The 24,143-nt window shown below is 43.3% G+C and overlaps 1 protein-coding gene across 16 annotated transcripts in view; it reads left to right on the forward strand.

Moving 5' to 3' along the window:
• Positions 1 to 24,143, forward strand: part of LOC135106514 (multiple PDZ domain protein-like) — a 456,199-nt gene that overhangs the window by 284,423 nt on the left and 147,633 nt on the right. For all 16 annotated transcript variants that reach the window (XM_064015606.1, XM_064015607.1, XM_064015610.1 and 13 more), the window contains 2 exons: positions 261 to 407; positions 727 to 817. In XM_064015606.1, coding sequence (XP_063871676.1) covers positions 261 to 407; positions 727 to 817 — 238 coding nt within the window. The remainder of the gene's footprint in view (positions 1 to 260; positions 408 to 726; positions 818 to 24,143) is intronic.

Genomic DNA, 24,143 nt, shown 5'->3' on the forward strand with positions numbered 1-24,143 from the left:
ACAACTGAGCACCTACATAAAAGTAGAATTCAAGGCTATTTCTGGTATGGATATATTTGATGACATATGTCCAATTAAAATTGAATTTGTTATTCAGGTGACGTAAGAATGGCTTGCTTTTGTTTAGAACAGTCATAACAGAGCTAAGAATGCCTTGGTGTATCATGCACAGAATTGACAGTTTACAGCAATCTTACTTGAATCTTTCTTGTATGTGTGTGTTCTCATGCTTCTTTTGTCCCTCCCCTGTCACACCTCAGCCTGGCCTGCCTGACATCAAGAAGCAGGAGATCCAGGCCAACCTAAAGAAGCCCCTGAACCGCCGCCAGACCACCGAGGACTCCGACAATGACCTTGATGACGTCCACTACCAGCAGGGTCGCATTGAGACCAAGAAAGGCGTGGAGGTGAGGCACAAGATTGAGTTCAAAGTGTTTATATAAAGGGAATACAGTTGTCTTCTTCCAGAAGTGAGGGTTGGTGTTCTCTATTGCTTTATGTTCTGGCTTTTGGTCAAGGACTTTGTGGTGTCTGAGATCAGCAAGTTGTTGAACATAGATTGCTTAAATTGAGACTGGAAGGATGCTGACCGATTGAGTGTTGTTAGAAAATACAGGAGGAGAAAGAAGAGGAGAAAAGGAAAAAGGTTGAGAAATACTGTGATCCTAACATGCATTCAGCAACTCAGTCTCCATGGGTGTCATTTTCCATCATTCCCATTCCCAGATTGACCGAGCCAGTGCAGGAGCCTTGAGGAGAAGCAAAGCAGAGAAGGCCAGTGACACCGAGGAGGAAGACGAGTTTGGCTACACCACCAGTGAGTACACCCACGGGTCACACTCAGCAGGGCAGGGGAGAGGGAGGTGAGAGTGGGTCCTCCTCTTAGTGATTCCAGATTCCTCCTACAGTACAGAAATGAGTATCAGACTCCCTTTTTATTTTTTTTTTTTGTTTATTTTTTTTTATAGACATGTTTATTTACTTGGATCTTATAAATTATGATGGCTGACAGTTTTAGAAAAAGAGATGTTTATTCAAAACACCCTCCCTTTTCCCCTCACCTGCAAATGTATGAGTTTGTAGTACTTTTTATTTTAGTATTCTGCATAAACTTTTTTCCATGTGATCCTTGTGCAAAAATTTGTGTGATTTACTTTGGAAAAATATGCATACATTATTTGCCTGCACATGTCAATGGATGAGTGTATGTCGTCTATGTAACACCAGAATGTACTGAACTCTTTAGTCTAAGAGGGAGGTTTCAAGACAGTTATCCTCTTATCTTGGATAGTCCTGGCTTTTTCTTAAGGGACTGCCATCTCATTGGACCTCTTTTTTCCCTCTTCTGTGTTGCCCTAGGTCATTTTCCCTCTTACATAAAGAAAGAAGTGTTAGAGGTGAATGACAGTTTCTTTAAGTGGTAGGATAGTCAAGGCAGACCAAAAATCCATTCAAGACTTGGTAATAACCTCGGTCTGATTGATAATGTGGTGAATTATGTTGCTCTGATTGTAGTGTGTTGTACTTGCTTTGAGTGTCCTCCTGGGGGTTCACTTTCTAGCAGTGGCCTCTGATAGCAATTGATCCTGCCTTCAGATTAGTTTCCTAGGGTTTCTGTGATGCTGCTAAGGGAAAGTGTCACGTTGCTGCACCGTGTATGGGAGTGAAATGGCATCTTTTGTCACAGGGAAATTTTCTTGTGTTGTATAAAACTCTTCTCATTTATGTCTTTCACTGCCAGTTCATGATATTGCTGGTAATGTATTTTAATAATGCAAGGTATATAAAATGCTGTTCAGAGGGTGGCAGCTTTAATTTGGTATTCGTATTTATATGTATCGATTTATTTTGTATATTTTTTTTTTCTGAGATGAGGGGGGAGAGAACTATTCACTACCATTCGTAATTCAATAGGTAATACTCTTCCAGTAACACTAGGTTTATAAAGTGCTGCTTAGAGGGTAGAGGCTTTGATTTGGTGCTTTTAATTTAGATATTTATTTATTTTAATCGTGAGATGAGGGAAGAGCGCCATTCAAAACATACCAGGTTTTCCTATCTGGTGTAAAACAACTTTATTACCGAGCTTCAAACATTATGCATCTTTTCCTCACTATCGCGCGGTAATATGTCACTCCTCACGTGTACAAAAAGACATCATGACTAGGTGATAAAACAGCGGCCATGTTATATATTATCATGGCGATGGTGGGAATTTATGGCCTGTTAAAGTGAGATGTATGAAGTCTGGCCACTGACACTACACCACCACCACTACCACCAGCAACAGTCCTCAAGCGAAGCACTGAAGTGGATGGTGATATTTTTCCAGTGATATATTGATCGTTTATCTCGCAGCGGCCTCTAATGCTTAAAGAGAAAGGAGAGCAAATGATGTAGTGCCGCCGAAGAGGAAAATTCATATCGACAGCAACGTTTGTTTCACTTCAGTTATCGTTGCAAAGGCGCGTTTTCTTCTATATCGGGATTTTGGGTGACCGTTTTCTCTCGTATTGTTTACTTTATTTTTTTTTCGATTCCAGCAGTACCCCCCGTTCTCCCTCCTCATTTTCGATCCTCTCTATTATATGTCCTTTTCTTCCTCCTCCTTCTCCTCCTCCCTCATAACCGATCGGTCCATTGTCTCAGCGGGATAATGAGGCGCCGCCGCTGGGTTCCTGTCTCCCATTCCTTGTCTGGGCAAACACGGTGCCACGCCGATAAGGGAATGGTGAAGCACGTCTCTCTCTCTCTCTCTCTCTCTCTCTCTCTCTCTCTCTCTCTCTCTCTCTCTCTCTCTCTCTCTCTCTCTCTCTCTCTCTCTCTCTCTCTCTCTCTTCCATTATCTTTTGTTTGTTATCTACGAGCGCGAAACTCAATAAATTATACATAAAAAAAGTTGTGCAAGGTTATTACGTTAGAATACATTGCCAAAAATAATCTTCAATACATTACATAACTTTAAGCAGTGCCAGTGTGCGTGTGTACCCCTTGGCTAATTAGTGACTCGACTCGACTCCTTGTAACAGACTGTAGTTAATGTTACTGCAGTTTTCGGGAGTGTTTTTATTATTATTATTTATTTATTTATTTATTTATTTATTTTATTTTTTTTTTTTGTGATAATTCAGCCAGGATTCTGCACTTTCGATAGTGAAGGAACACCCCATGAAAACCTGACTAATCAATTTTGTGGCCTTTGAAGAGAGAGAGTGAGAGTGTAGCGATTCATAGAAGGAAACACGAGTCTCATGTTCTGAAGCACTTCTGTGCCCCACTCTTTCTACTTTCAAAGGCTCTAATTGAAGTTACACGGGTTTTTAAGTATGCTTCTATGATTCTAGTGACACATTAACAATATTTCTGCATTATTAACAGGAGAAACACTCGTGAGAATCTGACTAATCATCTCTGTGGCCTTTGAAAATAGTGCTGGTGAGAGAACATGGTTTCACAATACGAGGCTGCGAATGAAACATGAGTGGAGACTGGTAGGAGTATGACTGATGGATAGACTGGTGGGCTAATGGGTGAACTGATGGTAATCTTTCAAGTGTGCACTGATTGGCTTCCAGGTGTGGGTGTTGGGTGGCACTGGCTTGGCGGGGCCTGGTGCCTGACGGATATTGAACCGCCTGGGACCGATAACTGAGGCGGGGATTTGGTATCGGAGACTGTGATGAGGCTCGTGGTGTGAATCAGAAGGAGAATGTTGTGCTGGGTGGTGGTTTTGTCCGACTTTTGGTGTTGTAATAGGAACGGTGGTGTTGATTGTGATGATGGTGATGATTATATAAAAGCTGGTGGTACGGATAATAGTGTCTTTAAATGATGGTGTTCCTGGTTTTGTTAGGCTTTCGGTATTGTAGAAATAATAGTGATGCTGATTGTGTTCATGATAATTACACAAAAGTTGATGGAAGGGACATTCAGCAAAACAGATAATAGTGTGTCTTTCGTCTACTGTTCCTGGTTCGGTATCCTCTGAGGACATAATAAAAATAAGAATAATTTCCTACGCTTTTCCTCACAGACTGGCAAATTTTCTCAAGTGTGGACACTCCTTATTGTTGCAAGTAAATTTTGCTTGTGATGGAGGAAGGAATATTTAATCATGAGAAGGAGGAAGAGGAGCAGCAGCAGCAGGAGGAGGAGGAGGAGGAGGAGAAGAAGAAGCGCAGTTTAGGAATAGTGTGCAGTGGAAAGCCTCTCAGCTCGCAACGAGTTTACTTGCTTTTAAAGTCCACACAGGCGAAGGGTTGAGGAAGATGAGAGGAGGAGGAGGAGGAGGAAGTCTTAAGTAAAAGTATATAGTGTTTCAGCAAAATAACAGTATATTTTAGAATTCGTAATGCACGCCTTTCTTCGGGCTCAGAGAGAGAGAGAGAGAGAGAGAGAGAGAGAGAGAGAGAGAGAGAGAGAGAGAGAGAGAGAGAGAGAGAGAGAGAGAGAGAGAGAGGTGGTCCCAGTTCTTTTCACTATTAAAAATAAAACAAGATTAATTTATCTCTGGGTGAAATATTTATGCAAATGAAATTGCCGACAGCTGCCGCAAAATATTTTTACTTTTATTTTGATTTTTATGCCTCCATGAAGGTACTACTTATCATGCCCTTGAGACATTACTTATTTTAGGAGAGAGAGAGAGAGAGAGAGAGAGAGAGAGAGAGAGAGAGAGAGAGAGAGAGAGAGAGAGAGAGAGAGAGAGACGTGAAAGTGCAGTAAGAAAAGGAAGACAGTTTGACCAAGTTCTGAAAGGGTTCTGGAAAGAAGAGGAAGAGGAGGACGAGGGCGAGGGCGAGGGCGAGGGCGAGGACTAAGAAGAAGAAGAAGAAGAAGAAGAGGGGGCATGGGAGCGAGCAGTGAGTGACCTGAAGGAGGGATGGAGGAGGAGGAGGAGGAGGAAAGGAAGGCGTTTTGAGCGTTTTGAAGGCAGGATTGGAGGAGTGAAGTAGCGTTCTCATTAGACTTCTTGAGCCCAGTGTGGCCGGCCGGGGAAGAGAGAGAGAGAGAGAGAGAGAGAGAGAGAGAGAGAGAGAGAGAGAGAGAGAGAGAGAGAGAGAGAGAGAGAGAGAATGGTGGGGGGAGATGTGAGTGTGTGTTGAGAGGGACGCGGGCAGGAATTTTAGAGATGCGGACTTACATGAATTTCCTCTCTCTCTCTCTCTCTCTCTCTCTCTCTCTCTCTCTCTCTCTCTCTCTCTCTCTCTCTCTCTCTCTCTCTCTCTCTCTCTCTCTCTCTCTCTCTCTCTCTCTCTCACACAGAGGATCAATAAACCCACACATTATGTTTAATTTCTAACCACTTGGCAATGCAGTGAGTGGGCATCCCAGACGCGCTCTCTGCCACTTGTGAGACTGAAGGAGGGGCCCGCTGGATTTTGTTATATTAGGTGAAGTGAACGGAAAGGTACGGTAGTGTTAACTGAAGCAGTGCAATGACTGGTGGGTGTGGAGGGGTAGTGATGGAAGGTGTGTGTGTGTGTGTGTGTCAGTGTCCAAGCAGGAAGTAAAAGCCATTAGTGTTGCAAGAACGTGAAATAAGAGCATGCAATGTAATTTTCTGTAATTCTTCCTTTTAAAAGTGAAAAAAAGATGGAAAAAAAAAAACTCCCTCTAGTGTCTCCCTTTCATTAAATGCCCCGAACCACCGCCGCCACCACCACCACCACCACCACCACCACCACCACCAGGCTAATGAAGGACAGCCAGCAGGTGTCTTTGGCTGCAGAATAATGTTCCTTCCTGGTATTTACTACAAGGGAAGGGGCGTGGGAGGCTCACCTTTATGTAGCTCAGGCAGGACAGGGGATGCTTTTGTGAAGGTACATTAATTGTGAGTTATTCACACTCGTACAGACAGACAGACAGACAGATACACGTACACACTCACAAATCCTTCCCCCCTCCAAACACACACACACACACACACACACACACACACACACACACACACACACACACACACACACACACACACACACACACACACAAAAATAAAAAAAAATCTGAGAGAAAATAACGAAATAAGTGTAGAACTTAACAAAAAAAAATCAACATCAAATAGATAAACTGATAAATAAATTAACAAAAACAAAACAAAATACCTCTGAAATATATAAAATCTTGACACACACACACACACACACACACACACACACACACACACACACACACACACACACACACACACACACACACACACACACACACACAGCAGTCCCAAACCCCAATCTTTGTAGTAATGATTAGGTGTCAAGAGGGTTAAATTCCTGGAGCGTGGATTGGAAAGAGCAGAGAGAGAGAGAGAGAGAGAGAGAGAGAGAGAGAGAGAGAGAGAGAGAGAGAGAGAGAGAGAGAGAGAGAGAGAGAGATACCAGAGCAACAGAGAAGAGGGCAGTATAGGAGATCAGACGAACGGCAGAGAGAGAGAGAGAGAGAGAGAGAGAGAGAGAGAGAGAGAGAGAGAGAGAGAGAGAGAGAGAGAGAGGAGATGGAGTGGTCAGAAAGTTTCATTGCAAAGTAGGAGGGGCGAGCAGTGATGGGCACTCAGGAGGGCCATTCTGGTTAGGTAGGCACTCAACCTAATGTGATTTTCCGCCCACATTTCCCCGTCACGGTAAAAATTTTGTAGTTATGTTTCGGATCCCCTCACCAGCTGGATTTTTTTTTTTTTTTGTCAGTTTTGTTTGATTTGATTTTTACGTTTTTTTTTATGTATGTATCGTTGTTTAGTAAGTTTTATATTCCATTTCTCGCAGTTTTTCCTTTGTTTATTAAGTTTTCTCTTTTTTTTCGGTTTGCTGTTATTCTTACTTTTTTTTACTATCTAGTCTTCTATGCATTTCATTTTATTTATTTATTATCTGTGTTCATTTCTATTTTTACTTTCCTCATTTTTTTTTATGTATTTTTTTCCTATCTTTATTTTTTTATCGTTTTATTTGAATTCTTTTATACTTTTCTCACACTACTCTCTCTCTCTCTCTCTCTCTCTCTCTCTCTCTCTCTCTCTCTCTCTCTCTCTCTCTCTCTCTCTCTCTCTCTCTCTCTCTCTCTCTCTCTCTCTCTCTCTCTCTCTCTCTCTCTCTGTGGCAGCAAAAGGAAAAGCGAGAGAATGAGTGACCATCTGACTCATTTCCTTCCCATTTCCTGAAGATACGGGGATGTTCCTAGGGAGAGAGAGAGAGAGAGAGAGAGAGAGAGAGAGAGAGAGAGAGAGAGAGAGAGAGAGAGAGAGAGAGAGAGAATCCTGTCAAACCGTCGCTTTCATCCGATTTTCATCCCTCGTACCTGCTCTCTCTCTCTCTCTCTCTCTCTCTCTCTCTCTCTCTCTCTCTCTCTCTCTCTCTCTCTCTCTCTCTCTCTCTCTCTCTCTCTCTCTCTCTCTCTCTCTCTCTCTTTTACAGTCCATGCACACCGCAATTCCGTCATGCGCCTGTCAGTCTGTCTGTCAGTCTGTCAATAACTCCATTTTATTCCAATACTTTTCTGCCCACTCACTGTTCTCTCCTGTGGTGTATTTGCGACAGTCCTTGTAGCTGTCTGTCTGTTAATCGATATACGTTCTGGTAATCTGTATATCTTTCTCTCTTTTTCGTTTTGTATTTGTCTGTTTCTTGACTTAATTTCGTGGTTGTATCTCTTTTTTTCTCTCTTTTTTCTGTATTTTTATTTGTCCATATTTTATTTGTTTGTTTATCTATCTCTGTATTCGTGTTTTGTATCTGTCAAGCTACATTTTATTTCTCTGTCTATGTATAAGTTTATCTACATCTTTCTTTCTTTTTTTATATCCCTGTCTACCAGTATATCTTACCTGTCTATATCTATCACTGCCAATATTCAAAGTGTTTTTATTTTGACATTTATCATCTCTACCTGTCTGTCCCCTTTCTGTCTATATCTGTAAGTATATCATTATTCAAGGTACTTTTTATCTATCTGTCATCCTCTTTACCTATCTTCGTATTTACCTATCAATGTACTTTTTTTTTTTACCTAAATAGATTAATATGTAGGCAATTTTTTTTTTATCTATCTGTCAGCATCTTTACCTGTCTTCGTGCTTACCTGTCTGTATATCTACCTGTCGATCTTCTTCATATATTCCTACGGGTGTTCCATTTACCTGCGGAAATTTTGGATTGATTTTCGTTCCCCTAAGCGTGTTGGGAGAGATTACAGGACTGAATGGAGGGAGCCTGGTATGAATTTGTGATTTTTATTGAAGCATCACAGGTTTTTCGTGGTTGAGATATATTCCCTCTCTCTCTCTCTCTCTCTCTCTCTCTCTCTCTCTCTCTCTCTCTCTCTCTCTCTCTCTCTCTCTCTCTCTCTCTCTCTCTCTCTCTCTCTCTCTCTTGCACATTCCACACACAGCTGCTGCTAATACTCCTCCTCCTCCTCCTCCTCCTCCTCCTCCTCCTCCTCCTCCTCCTCCTCCTCCTCCTCCTCCTCCTCCAGCTGGGTAGATGAACGCTTCATAGGTTGTAGTGATTGTGTGTGTGTGTGTGTGTGTGTGTGTGTGTGTGTGTGTGTGTGTGTGTGTGTGTGGACGTGTATTGTTATTAATTTATATACATTTTTTAATCATTATTCAACACACACATACACACACACACACACACACACACACACACACACACACACACACACACACACACACACACACACGACTTCCGTAATTTCCGTCTTATTCCCACAGACACATTTTTCTTTAGAAGAGCAAAACACACACACACACACACACACACACACACACACACACACACACACACACACACACACACACACACACACACACACACACACACACACCCTGGATTTTCCCTCTCTTCCGCGTGTTTTTTCCTCTTTTGTTTTCCCTCCTCGCGGTGTATATGTATGTGTTTTTCCCTCCTTTTTTTCCCGGAATGGCGAATGGGGGGGCATTGCTCCCAGTCCACTTCTGGGATCAAGTGTTACGGGGCCATAAATGTGTTATCCCACCTTCCCCTCTCCTCCTCCCCCATAGCTTCTTGCCGTGATGGAAAGGAAGAGGAAGAGGAAGAGTGGAAAATGGAAGGATATGTCGTGGGACGGAAAAGTAATAGGAGGGAATGGAAGAGTTAGGAAGGAATATATGAAGGAAGGGGAGGAAATGGGAGAGGCGATGGAAGGGGGATGAAAAGGAAAAGGAGAGGATGATATATGGAAAGGGGAAGAGTCGAAGGAGGGAATGGAAGGAAAAGAAAGATAGACGTGGAGAAATTGATGGATGGATTGGAGGTAAGGAAAGAAGGTAGAAAGGGGAATGCAAGAAGGAGGAAATGGAAGAGAAAAAAGCGAAAAAAATAGGTATATAGAAAGAAGGAAAATGAAAAAAAAATAACAAAATAGAAGGGAAAAAATATATTTGTACGAGTATGTGAACAGGAAAGAAAAAGGAACAGATAGATAAACGAGAGAGAGAGAGAGAGAGAGAGAGAGAGAGAGAGAGAGAGAGAGAGAGAGAGAGAGAGAGAGAGAGAGAGAGAGAGAGAGAGAGAGAGCTGGAAGATGTGCATATAAAAGGATAGAAGTGGAAGGGAGGATGAAAGGAAAGCGGAAAGAGGGAGGAGGTGAAAGCGGAGGAAAGATTGAGTTAGAAGGGTGGAGGAACGAATGTGTGTTAAGAGGAGAGCGGATCGGAAGAGGAAGAGGAAGAGGTACAGGCTGTAGGCTGAGTCAGGAAGGGAGGAGGAAGTGGAGGAGGAGATGGGAGAAGAGAAGTAGATGATCAAGAAGAGGAGGAGGAAGGCAAAGCGGGAGGAACAATAAAAAATACAGTCAAGAGGAGGAGGAAAAGTAGGAGTACGAGGAGGAGGAGTATGAAGAAGAGGAAGAGGAGGAATAATAATAATAAACATAATAATAATGGTTCTCGTTTCATGTCTTATGCTCCGCCCAAGGACTGGAGGACGGGGCATTATGACCCAAATCAACCCCAGAGTGTAATGGAGAGGAGGAAGAGGAGGAGGAGGAGGAGGAGGAGGAGGAGGAGGAATGTTACTGCCTGATCGAAGTGTTTGTCATTTCCGGAGCGATGAAGTATCTCATTTTGAATTGATTATTATGAAAGAGAGAGAGAGAGAGAGAGAGAGAGAGAGAGAGAGAGAGAGAGAGAGAGAGAGAGAGAGAGAGAGAGAGAGAGAGAGAGAGAGAGCGTAGGAAGGACACCAGTGTCTCACACACACGTGCAAGAATACCTGAAGGTGTTGCCAACTTTCCCAAGCCCCTGGTGCCTCTGACTAACTTGGTGTCTCGCTGTCCCTGGAGGAGGAGGAAGAGATACAGAAGCAGCATCTTGCCTTACTTGAAGAGGCAGAGAAGAGAGAGGAGGAGGATTTGGAAGGGGGAGAGGAGGCGAGTAAGAACGGGAAAGCAGAGAGAGAGAGAGAGAGAGAGAGAGAGAGAGAGAGGTGGGAGGAAAGAAAAATGGAGTGGGAGAGAAAAGTATGGAGGATTTTGCAAGCGTGGAGGAAAGTAAGGGGAAGAAGGAGGCGGAGAAAGAGAAGAAATAAGAAGGAAAGAGGAAGAATATAATGCAAGTGGAAAAAAGTACAAGACAATAAAGGAAAAAATAAAACAATGAGGGGAAAAATTGAGAGGAAGGAAAACAAAGATGAGGAGGGAGAAAGAAAAAAAGAGAGAGAGAGAGAGAGAGAGAGAGAGAGAGAGAGAGAGAGAGAGAGAGAGAGAGAGAGAGAGAGAGAGAATACCATTGCTAGGAAAGGAGAGAATGGAAGGAAAGAAAAGGAAAGAAGGGTGAAATGGGATGAAGAGAATAGAAAACGGAATTCCAGGGATGACCCAAGTAATAAGAGTCCTCCGTCAGGCAGGTAATGGTACTGCGAAAGAAAACGGGAGACGGTGACACAGAACTGGAGGAAAGAAAACGAAGATACCACTAAACGATGAGAGAGAGAGAGAGAGAGAGAGAGAGAGAGAGAGAGAGAGAGAGAGAGAGAGAGAGAGAGAGAGAGAGAGAGAGAGAGAGAGAGACTATTGAGTAAGCACAGGAAATGAGAAAGAAAGTGCAGAATATTTATGCACCTTTATTGTTGTGTGTCAGTCTCTCTCTCTCTCTCTCTCTCTCTCTCTCTCTCTCTCTCTCTCTCTCTCTCTCTCTCTCTCTCTCTCTCTCTCTCTCTCAGGTGTTCGCTCCTCCTAAAGAACTCGATAAATGACAATCCTTGAAAAGCGTGGGCAGGTAAACTGAGGTGACCTAAATGTCTTTATCGCCTTCTTTGTCGCCGCGTGAAGGGCCGTGACCCACAATACACTGAGGGAGGGGGAGATGAACGCCTTGACACAGTGCTGAGTGGCAGAGTTCCCCACTTATAGTACGGTGCATATTAGACAGAGTTCGAAGACTTGCTCTCAGAGGTTGAATACGTGAGGAGAGTAATGTGTGGGGATAGTAAAAGGGTGTTAGTGCTGAGTCAATAGGGAGCTTTTAAAATGAAGACTTGAATTTATGGATGGGATGATAGGCAGTTGTAGGCAGCTATGTTTTATACAGGGACTGAATTGCCACGTGTAGGCCTGATGGCTTCTTGCAACTTCCCCTTCTTAAGTGATGTTCCTAGGAGGGATGAGCTGTAACGATGGAAGTAAAGTTAAGAAGAGCATCGTTCTCGCCTTAGAAGATAGAAATAGATTAAACTGTAGGGCAAATTTGGGAGCTTCAGTAGGAAGATAAGTAGGTAAGTCTGTTAGCATACAGGAGAGACTGAAGGGCACGGGGACTTGTAATGGCAAGGATATAGAAGAACCTCACAGGATATAAGTAGATTACACTGCAGGGGAAATTGTGTTGTTTCAGTAGAGAGGCACTAAAGGGTTGGAGCATGAGAGAGAGCTGTAACCTAATTCAACCCTTTCACTGCTATTTGCCACATCTTTGCTTAATTACTAAACACTCTGAGATATCTTTTCTTGTTCTACAGCCACCTTCAGGCATTTTCCTGCCTAGAACTTGCAAAATCAATCTCTTTTATCCACTTTCTTGTAAATGTTTATCAAGATTTCATACATTGCTTTTAGTGTTGTGAATTGTTGCATATTGTAGTGAAAGGGTTAAGGACATGCGAGTTTAGTGTTGTAGGAAAGGAACAAGGAAATACGAATGATGTTTAGAAGCTACGAGTATTTGAGAAGTGTGTGTGTATAAGAGAAGGCGTGACAGGATGACTTGGGAGTAAGCGTGTTCAGTGTTATGCGAAAGGGACACAGAGATGAGGACGATGATTTAGCCATAAGAGTATTAGAGAAGCATTAGGAGTATTGGAGAAGTGTTGTGTCACGACGGCAGGGGATTGCAAATGCGAGAGATCTTCGGTTGTAAAGATTTTTATTTCACGGGTATATTGAGCGTTCCTGGTGGGGGAAGTGAACCTGAGCGAACACTAGGAATCGTATCACACACCTTCGACCCGTCACTTCAACTCGCCCTAAATAAAGTAAGGGAAAAAAATGCAAAAAAAGTCTACGGATAATGAATGAAAATTTCTATTAATCGCCTTGAATCAGAACATAAGAAAATAAAGGAGAGACATATTTCCATTGATCATCCCCATCCATAAATCTGTCTATTCTCCTTTTAAATCTCCGTAATGATTCCACACTTAAAAACACTTATAACCTGATTAACGAAACACACTATTCATCTACTTTTAAAGCTATGTAATGATCCAGCTGTTAAAAAAAAAAAAAAACCTTATCATGATTTCTTTCTCGCCACTTTGAGATAAGCTGGTTAAATAGTCGATTAATGTATTAAAAACTGCCTGTAATTGCTTAATATCGCGTTTAAATCCATAGCAAAACTAATGGATCTTTCAAAGCTACACAACAATTTAACATTTAAAAATTCCACCGCTCCACTTGTTAACTACTCACCTGCAACCGTGTTTAAATCCATCACAGAACGAAGAAGTGGATAACAGTGCAGGAAGTAGTGGATGACAGTGGTGCAGGGAAGGTGGAGAGCGGTACGTAGCAATGGGAGGGAAGTGGAAGCAGGTGGATCTGGCATGGACGGGACAGGGACGGGGCAGAGCGGGACAAGAAGGAGAAACTGTTATACCGAGAATGGCTGAAGCAAAATATATCGAGTGGCCGCGTGTATTGTTGCAGTTAGGCACAGAGAGAGAGAGAGAGAGAGAGAGAGAGAGAGAGAGAGAGAGAGAGAGAGAGAGAGAGAGAGAGAGAGGAGGAGCTGATGGCAACAGACAGAAGTGGATGCCGCCTTTCACCAGTTAGATGCATCCCCCCTGCCCCCCTGCTCTCTCTCTCTCTCTCTCTCTCTCTCTCTCTCTCTCTCTCTCTCTCTCTCTCTCTCTCTGATATGTATACGGCTGTCTGTCTATCTGTCTATCTACAAACACTAACAACATCAATTTTCCTGAGCACGTCCTATTTTTCACCCGTGCCGTGATAGGAGTCCCGTTGCAGCGGCGGACAGGGGACCTCGTTACGTGTGTTATTGCCCCCGCCTGCTGATGATGACGATGATGGCTGGCGTTAGATGATTGCTGATGGTGATGATAGTGATAATGATGATGGCATTTTAATTCGCTTATTGCTGCCGTTGTTGTTTTTGCTGCTTTAGGGGATAGAAGAGAGAGAGAGAGAGAGAGAGAGAGAGAGAGAGAGAGAGAGAGAGAGAGAGAGAGAGAGAGAGAGAGATCAGTCGGTGCGCCTCCTTTTGGTTTCTGTTTTTAATTTCAGGTGGAAGGAAAAAAATAATAGTAGATATGTTTGGATAAATGCGAGGGATACGAGGATATGAGCTGCAGGAGGAGGAGGAGGAGGAGGAGGAGGAGGAGGAGGAGGAGGAGGAGGAGGAGGAGAAGAAGAAGATGATGATGAAATGGCATGAATGCGTGCCTTGCCATCCGTCACTCCTTGGTCTCACTCCACTGCTCTTCCTCCTCCTACTTCTCCACCTTCTTTCTTCTCCTCCTCCTCCTACTCCTCCACCTTTCTTCTCCTCCTCCTCCTCCTCCTCCTCCTCCTCCTCCTCCTCCTCCTCCTCCTCCTCCTCCTCCTCCTCCTCCTCCTCCTCCTCCTTTTCCTCTTCCTCCATCTCCTGCTTCATCGCTACCAACTTCTCCAGTGCCCCTCCTCCTCCTCTTCCTTTGGCTATCCATCCTTGGTCCTCGCTCCTCGCTAGTCCTCCTCCTCCTCCTCCTCCTCTTCCCCCGCATGGCTCAGGACACGGGGATCGCAGGGCCTCACGGAGCTCAGTTGGTGTCCGGACGTTGTGGGTGGAGGACGTGCTCTCGGTCCTCCTCTCACGCCCCTCCTTGCCCTCCCACACCCTCCCCGGCGGTGTGTGACGGACAGCGGGGGTGTGTCTGTGTGTGTGAGTGTGTGTCAGTGTGCCGCGGTAGCCGAGCAAACCCCGCCCTGTTTTGCTCTTGCCTTTCTTCTATCTATCTGTCCTACGTTACTCTGTTTTGTGTCTACTTTTCTCTGTCTCTTTTCCTACGATTGTCTTCTTTTTTTCTTCTCACTGTCTCTCTGTCTCTTCGCCTCTCATTTCCAGGGGTTCTAATTGTAATTTGGAGAGATATAAGATTTGTTTTCACTGTTATCTCGTCGCTACTCGTGTGTCGTTCTCTTCATCGTCATCATCGTCAGAAAGTCACGTTCTATCCACACGCGAAATTGAATGAAGCTCACACAGGAGAAAAGAAAATGGAAGAGACAAAAGAAAAAGGATTAAGACTCCGGGAAAGAAGGAGTGTGTGAAAAGAAGAAAATTGAACTAAAGAAAAGAAAGGAAGCTAAAGTGAAGAGAGCAAGAAAAGTACGAGTTTTTGTTTTGTGTGTGTGTGTGTGTGTGTGTGTGTGTGTGTGTGTGTGTGTGTGTGTGTGTGTGTGTGTGTGTGTGTGTGTGTGTGTGTGTGTAGATTGTTGCTTTAGACTGTGAGAGTGGACGGACAATAGGTGAGAGAGAGAGAGAGAGAGAGAGAGAGAGAGAGAGAGAGAGAGAGAGAGAGAGAGAGAGATTATAATATTTGCCTTTGTGACAGTCATGCTACCACACACACACACACACACACACACACACACACACACACACACACACACACACACACACACACACACACACACACGTTCGCTCCCAAATCAAAACGAGATTAAACTCATAATTCGAAGTAAAAAAAAATAAAATAAAGGGAAAAATTAAAACCCCAAACGAAAATATGCCTTTAGTTGAAGCAAGACAGTGACAGAAGGAAGCTTGGTGAGAGAACTGATTGATCGAGGAAGTCAAGGAAGAACTAATATAACCTCTTTCTTCCTCCTCCTCCTCCTCTTCCTCCTCTTCTTCCTCTTCCTCTTCCTCCTCTTCCTCCTTCGTGTGATTCGCTCCTGATGTGTACGTGACTATACTGTGATCAGAAAATCCACACACACCTCTCTGTCACACACTCACACTCTCCCTCTCCCTCTCACTGCCCCTCTCACATCTCCACTTGGCCTTTCTCTCTCTCTCTCTCTCTCTCTCTCTCTCTCTCTCTCTCTCTCTCTCTCTCTCTCTCTCTCTCTCTCTCTCTCTCTCTCTCTCTCTCTCTCTCTCTCTCTGTACTGGTTTATGTTTTTGGGTGAAAGTCGATGTTGTCTGGGGTGACGTTGGGATGTTTGGAGAGGTACTTGTGACCCTCTCTCTCTCTCTCTCTCTCTCTCTCTCTCTCTCTCTCTCTCTCTCTCTCTCTCTCTCTCTCTCTCTCTCTCTCTCTCTCTCTCTCTCTCTCTCTCTCTCTAGTGGTAAAATCATCATTGCACTCTAGAAACATAAGGCGATTATTCCTTGTTCTGTTTGTCTGCTGCCTTCATCCATATTGAAAGGCTGGCTACGCGTGTGTGTGTGTGTGTGTGTGTGTGTGTGTGTGTGTGTGTGTGCAGAATTTGGTTACGGAGGTGCGATTTTGCTGTTTTAGCTTTAATGGTCTTGTTTCTGTTTCCATTACGCTGATGACCCTCTGTGTGCGTGAGAGAGAGAGAGAGAGAGAGAGAGAGAGAGAGAGAGAGAGAGAGAGAGAGAGAGAGAGAGAGAGAGAGAGGTCTGTTGGATATGTTGGATAATTTACAACTGCATAATGGTAAACACACACACACACACACACACACACACACACACACACACACACACACACACACACACACACACACACACACACACACACACACACACACACACACTAAATAGTTCTGTTATAGGTGTTGTTGTTGTTGTTGTTGTTGTTGTTGTTGTTGGAGTTGTGTGCGAGTGGGGACTTCTGGTATCGAAGTTTCGGTGTGTTAGTGCTAAGTGGTGGTGGTGCTGGTGTCGATTGTAGTGGTGAATATTGTAGGTGGGAGAATATAGGATGTCGATTCTGTGTGGCAATGTGATGATGGTGATATTCGCAATAAGAAAGAGGAGGAGGAGGAGGATTAGGAGGAGATGGAAGAGTAATAGGAAGAGGAGGAAGGAAAGCAAGGATTTTTTTTTTTTTTTTTTTTATATATATCATTAAATTCTACATATGACTAATGTGCTCTATATCTGGCGTGACGTGACTGACTGACTGACTGATGGCCCGGCTGGCAAACTGGCTGACTGACGGGTTGACAAGCGTGTTGGTTTCCTGGTTTCCTGACTAACTGACTGATATGTAAAGCACTCCAGGCTCGCTATGTTTATATCTACATATTTACCTGTGTGTTAGTCACCTGTGCGGGATCTACTTTGCGTTAATTGGGTGTCAGGTGTACAAAATGCTGGCGCTGGTGTGGTCTGCTCTCTGATCTGATGAGTGGTGCCTCGAAGCCCTAATTAATTTGTTACATATTTTAGGCAATGGAGGTAATTCAATTTATCACGTCGCACGTATTGCAAAATAAACTTCAGATATAACAGTGATTCCCTTTCCTTTTTTTTTTTTATTGTAAAGTAAATCAGAGCGTATAAATTTCGTTACGTTGTGTTACTCTTTTATTTATTTATTCATTTTTTTAAGCAGACGAGGTGAATATACATAAAAACCTACATGGTCATACGCGTAAATATGTATAAATACGTTCGCATACATACATAATTCCTAAAGGATGGTGGTTGTGCAGGTGTGTAAATTATGTAAATCGTATGTGTATTGAGCTGTGGGTGTAATAAATGTGCCCGGAGAAAGTCGTAACGGCGCTGTAACTGTGTGCGAAGTAAGTGCTTAAGATGCAAATATGTTAAGGAGTGTTGTAAGACGTTTCCCCTCTGAAAAATATATTAAGTTTAGAGAAATTATGGATGTTAGATGTAAGGAGGTAAGACACATCTCATAGCCTCACTTTGCAGGACTTTCCACCTTTCCTTCCCTCCTTCTCTATACACCAATGGAAGAGTCAGGCACTAAACTTACTCCTTAGTCTCTCTCTCACACACACACGTACTAAAGAACGATTTCCCTTTTCTTCATTCATATTTTATCTACTGTTTAAATGCAAATCTCAAAGAACTGTCTACATTTCATTTTTATTCCATCCATCTCTTTTATGCAGGAGTCTAACATTATCATTACTCCTTTGCCCCCATTTCACAGTCACACTTGCACCCCTTTTTCTACCTACCTTTTATTGCAAGATTCATAAAACTTTCCTTCTCTTTGATTTCCCTTCCATCCATCTTTTTAATGCAAGAGCCAAACTTTACCCTCATTTCCTCATCCCACATTTAACCACACAAAATACAGCATTCTCCTTTCCTTCATCAAGAGTTAAGGCACATTCTTTTCCTCTTTTAATCCTATTCTATCCACCTTTATAGTGCAAGAGTCACCATTTTTCCTTACTCCCTCATTTCCTTCCCTTAGTGAGCAATGGAGTGACCTTCCTTTCTCCTCTTTTCTTTCTTTTTATGACTATTTTAGTAGGTCACGTATCCAGGTAAATCAGCAACATGACTGACCTTATGCTGTTCTTTTTATGTTATTTTTAGACGAGACATTCAACTCTCTCTCTCTCTCTCTCTCTCTCTCTCTCTCTCTCTCTCTCTCTCTCTCTCTCTCTCTCTCTCTCTCTCTCTCTCTCTCTCTCTCTCTCTCTCTCTCTCTCTCTCTCTGTAAGTAAAACAATTAAGTGAGACGAGGAAAGTGTTAAGTGTACATGCATAAAAGAATAAGAGCGCTTTTAAAGGGCAGAGTGCGTTGTGTGTGTGTGTGTGTGTGTGTGTGTGTGTGTGCTAGTGGTGCGCGCGTGTGTGTGTGTAGGCACTGTGTAGCGTGACCTGAAAGAACAAGTAGGTGATGTGTAAGAGTGTAGAGTGTCCAAGGTGCAGGGGTGTAAGGGGGTGTGGCTTGTTAGTAACGCCTTTCTCCATCACCTGTTCTTGCTTAGGTAACCGTGTGTGGGGAGGCGGGCAGGAAGGTGTCAGGGGGCCTTTTGTTATGTGGTTAGGTAGCTAGGATAGGAACGTAGAGGCGTGACCTTTTGGAGAGAGAGAGAGAGAGAGAGAGAGAGAGAGAGAGAGAGAGAGAGAGAGAGAGAGAGAGAGAGAGAGAGAGAGAGAGAGAGAGAGAGAGAGAGAGGTATAAGATAAAGGTAGTTGCTTTCAAATAGTTACACCACGAGAGAGAGAGAGAGAGAGAGAGAGAGAGAGAGAGAGAGAGAGAGAGAGAGAGAGAGAGAGAGAGAGAGAGACCTATCTAAACCTTACCCCTTCCACCTCCTCCTACTTCCATCCTCCCTCCTTTACCACCACCACCACCACCACCAGCGCCACCTTCTCTCGTTTCACCTGGCCTCACTTTGTCCTCTCCACGCCCAGGTGCGCCTAATGAGACATGCCTTACCTGCTGCAGCCAGTAGTGTCACCCACCACACCTGCCTCCAAAACTACACCTTTGTCAGCGTCACCATTACCGCCCTTACGTACTGCGGCGTTAAGGGTTATTTTTAAAGGGCGGGGCTATCTGCAAGTCGAATTTACGTGTTTGTTATTGTTGTTGTTGTTGTTGTTGTTTTTAACTTTATTTTGCATCGGGTAGTGGAGTACGAGGCGGGAACAAAGGTGGTGGGGATGGTGGTGGTGGTGGTGACGTTGAGTGGTTTTCCTTGTGTGTGTGTGTGTGTGTGTGTGTGTTTGTGACAGTGGCAGCAGGAGGAAAGGGAGAAAGGAAGGACAGAAGGAAGGAAGTAAATAAATAGAATGAGGCAGCGTGCACTAAAAGGAAAGAGGTGGAAGAGAAGGAGCAGGAGGAGGAGGAGAAAAAATGTAGGAAGACGAGGAGGAGAATAACAGAGGAAAGACGAGGAGGGACAAGGGGAGAGAGCTAGAGGAAGATGGACGAGGAAGGGAAGGAAAGAGGAGAGGAGAGAGGGACGTACCATGTAGAAGAAAAGGCGAAGAAAGGAATAAATAAACCTGCGTGAGTGAAAAAGAGAATCAGGCAAAGAACAGAGAGAGAAAACAAGAGAAAGAGAAATAGAATAACACGCAACATGACTCTAGAATGGAGAGATTAAGGTGAAGAGGAGAAAGAAGAGAGGATAAGAGACAGAAAAGGAAGAAGAGCAAAGGGAGGAATGGCGGAGGAGGAGGAGGAGGGAGAAGGGTTGAGATTCCAATTAGCACACGGCCTGGTTACATTTGCTCCTCATTACCTCCCCTACTGGACTGCTGGTAGGGGGGATGGAGGAAGGAGAGGGAAGGGGGAGGTGGTAGTGGGGGTTGATGTGGGGGAACCGTCCTGGCCTTTGTTTAGCTGAAGCCCTGCGTCCTGTGGTTCCCTAAAGGTTCCGCTGCCCTCCACGCTCCTGGGCCATCACGTCTCGCCGCCTCTCCCTGACCACGCCCCAGAGACTCCTGCGTGGCTATTTGCGGCAGTCACAGTGATTGGGTTTGTCATTGTTGCTCTCAAGGGTTACTGTTCCCACCGTGTCTCTCTGAAAAGTTCCTAGTGAATGATTGCGTTAGTTATCACTGTAAGGACTGTTTATTTTTGCTATATCTGTCTGTGAACTTCCTATTAACATTATCATTGTGAGGACTTAGTGATTGTTATGTCTTTCTATACCCTAAGGACAAATCTATTTCTTTTTGTCTATTTGAGGACATATTAGTGATCATTACGTCTCTGTCTATTCCCTAAGGACAAATCTATTTCTGTTATCTCTCTGATATATTAGGGATTGTTAGGTCTCTTTCAACACCCTAAGGAGAGATCTCTTTCTACCATCTCTCTGAACCACCCTATTCATTGTTCTGTCTCTGTCAACACCCTAAAGACAGTTCTGTTATCACCCTACGGACAACTGTGTACTGCGCCCTTACCTGGGAACACCCTAGTGATTGCCAACACCCTAAACACTTCCTAAGCTTTCTTTCCGCCACACCTTTGTATCACTTTTCTTAGTATGGCAAATTTTCAGCATGTTTTGAATCGCCATTGTTTGTATTTATTTATTTTTTTCCATACGAGTAGTTTTAATTATCTTTTGTAATGATTTGAGATGCCCAATGTTGTAACTCTTATTATGTTCAGGATTTGGTTAGGTTAGGTTATTATTTCTTGGAATTTTAACTTCTTTAACGTCCATTGGGTGTGTCTAGCCAGTAAAATACACTAGAAACTTAAGGACAATTTCTCTCTCTCTCTCTCTCTCTCTCTCTCTCTCTCTCTCTCTCTCTCTCTCTCTCTCTCTCTCTCTCTCTCTCTCTCTCTCTCTCTCTCTCTCTCTCTGGTTCAGCGTTCTCCCTAGACAGCCTGCCAGCCACACAGTCACACACACATTTCCAGCACTCAAGTCCGCCGCTCTCTTCAGGAAAATCGTACTGTTTGGTTTTAGTTTTCCAGTGTTTAGGTCTCGATCCCAAGACAAACTTCCAACTCGTCCTTGCTCGGCGAATTTCAAAGGTTTTCGTGTTTTGGGTTCCACGGGGAGATAAAGTGGGGCATTTATTTTGAACGAAGGATAGAGGCAAATCAGCGATAACGGGGGGAAGTGATACACGTCCGTTTTTCCTTCGCGGCGGGGAAAATAAAGCACAAAGGTCGCTATCAAACACACTCTGCTGTATCTTTCTTCTCTCTCTCTCTCTCTCTCTCTCTCTCTCTCTCTCTCTCTCTCTCTCTCTCTCTCTCTCTCTCTCTCTCTCTCTCTCTCTGTCTCTGTCTCTCTCAACTTTTCTGCATGGTGTGATTCGTATGTTCTCTCTCTCTCTCTCTCTCTCTCTCTCTCTCTCTCTCTCTCTCTCTCTCTCTCTCTCTCTCTCTCTCTCTCTCTCTCTCTCTCTCTCTCTCTCTCTCTCTCTCTCTCTCTCAGTGTCTCCGTTGCCCCTGGTCGTTGCTCTCCTGTTTCCGCCTCCCGTCTCCATTTCCTGCCTCACACGGTTATAAAAGTTGTAAATGGAGTAATGGTCGCCTTGGCAGTTACCGGGAAGTTACAGTTTTATGAAGTTTATGTAGGAAATTTTGCGTCGAGTTTTCATTGTATTTTACTTTTTTATTCTCCCCTGCTCCTCCTCTTACTCCTCTTCCTGGTCTTTTTTTTTTTTTTTTTTTTCATTATTCCTGGTGACTTTTCCTTCCTTATCTTGCTTCATTACGTAAGTTAAGTAAGTAATGAGTGAAATAATGACTGTTATCGAGCAGCGAACTACCTTATAATTTTGCTTTTACTCTTCTTTTGGAAATCTTACTTGAAAAAAATAAATAAATAAACGAACAAAGTCAAAAGAAATGTTGAAGTAATGGATGTTTATAAAAAAGGATCTTCGTGAATATAGAAAATTGTCAGAAAAAAAAGAAAAAAACGGTAGAAGTGAATGAAAGAAAAAAATATATAAAAAATAATCTTTGCATATATATTACACTTTTCTTGATTAATCTTTTAAAAACAACCCTAAAAATTCGAAGATGAAGTTTAAAAAAAAATTCAAATTCGTTAAGACTCGAAGCTCAAGTGAACGTAAAATAAAAGTGAAATAGACACGAAAAAAAAAAAGTGAATAAGTGATAGAGAGCGCAGCGGGGAGCCAATCACGTTCAGCGGATGGCGTTCATTTGATTATGATTGGCTATTCCTGTTTTACCGCACTATTGGCGATTGCTGATTGGTGATTGGACGAACTAAGCCGCCAGTCACCAATGAACACTTAGTACTCTTCTGTTATTATTATTATTATTGTTATTATTATTATTATTATTATTATTATTATTATTATTATTATTATTATTATTATTATTATTATTATTATTATTATTTTGGTATCCTTTCTTATCCGGTATATTACATCAACACTTGTATGACATCTTATTCTTCCTTTTCAATCTTATCCTACCTCCTCCTCCTCCTCCTCCTCCTCCTCCTCCTCCTCCTCCTCCTCCTCCTCCTTCTTCTCCTCCTCCTCCTCCTTCTCCTTCTCCTTTCTCCGTCACTCATCTCCTGTGCATTAAGTCTATCGTGATTCAATAACAAGGGTGAGAGAGAGAGAGAGAGAGAGAGAGAGAGAGAGAGAGAGAGAGAGAGAGAGAGAGAGAGAGAGAGTACACGATATGTTGGCTAAGTAAAGAGTAAGGGTGAGAGGGAGAACAGGGAGAGGAGAGAGGGAATAGCTTTGAGAATTCAGTCACCTAATGAATATCTCAGGTGTCAGAGAGAGAGAGAGAGAGAGAGAGAGAGAGAGAGAGAGAGAGAGAGAGAGAGAGAGAGAGAGAGAGACTCACATTTGCTTGTATAAAGAAAGCACGAGATGTACAAACTATGACAAAGAAAATGGAAGAAAAAGAAAGTTAGCTCACAAATAGAATACTGAACAAAGAGAAAGAAGCAAGTGAAAGACGTGAATACGAAGAGAAAAGAAGGAAAGAAAAATGATGTAGGAGGAGGAAAGAAAGCGGAGGAGGAGGAGGAGGAGAAAGAGGAGGAGGGGCTACTGCACTATTTTAATCCATTAGTGGAGGAGGTGGGCGAGGCCTCCCCTCCACATTTCTCCACATTACCTCACGTACCTCCCTCCTCCTCCACTCACTCTCTCTCTCTCTCTCTCTCTCTCTCTCTCTCTCTCTCTCTCTCTCTCTCTCTCTCTCTCTCTCTCTCTCTCTCTCTCTCTCTCTCTCTCTCTCTCGTCTTTCTTTGTCTTTCATTTCTTTTTATTCTATCTTCTTCCCTTCTGCTCCTTATCCTGTCTTTTCTCTCCTTCCTATCTCTTCCTTTTCTCTCATGTTTTCTTCCTTGCCCTTCCCTTCCCTTTACTTCAGTTCACTTAATTTCCCTTCCCTTCTCATTTCCTCTCTTCGCTTCCCTTCCTTTTCCTTCCCTTCCCTTCCCTTCCCTTCCCTTCCTTTCCCTTCCCTTCTCTTTCCTTCCCTTCCCTTCCATCTACCACCTACGAACCTACACCATTATATCTACAAGTCTATATCTATTAAACCATCTATTTATCACGATTTATCTATTTATTTTTAAGTTCAGTTCTCCACAAAACGTAATTATATATCTTTCCTTTATAACTGCCCAAAGCTTGAAACAAAAAAAAATCTAACCTTTTGACTTCGTGTTTAATAAGATCTGGTGTCTGCTGCAGATATTAGGCATGACACGAGGCTGGGAGGAGGGAGGAAGGGAGGGAAGGAAGGAGGGAGGGAGGGAGGGAAGGGGGAAGGGGGAATATGAAGGGAAAGGCCGAGATAAATTTTATGATACACGATTAAATGGAATTAGTGTGAGTTTAGGTAATTTCCATTGCTTTTTTGTTTACTGTCGTCTCTCTCTCTCTCTCTCTCTCTCTCTCTCTCTCTCTCTCTCTCTCTCTCTCTCTCTCTCTCTCTCTCTCTCTCTCTCTCTCTCTCTCTCTCTCTCTCTCTCTCTCTCTCTCTCTCTCTCTCGTGAATTTTTGAATGCAAAGGATATTGGCGCACACACACACACACACACACACACACACACACACACACACACACACACACACACACACACACACACACACACACACACACACACACACACACACACACACACACACTATTACCCGCGGCTGTAATATTCATCGCGTTTCATATTTTTTATTTATTCAACCATTGACCTTGCATGCTGTAGTAATAAACACACACACACACACACACACACACACA

The sequence above is a fragment of the Scylla paramamosain genome, chromosome 13, assembly GCF_035594125.1.
Source record: "Scylla paramamosain isolate STU-SP2022 chromosome 13, ASM3559412v1, whole genome shotgun sequence".
Classification (NCBI taxonomy): domain Eukaryota; kingdom Metazoa; phylum Arthropoda; class Malacostraca; order Decapoda; family Portunidae; genus Scylla; species Scylla paramamosain.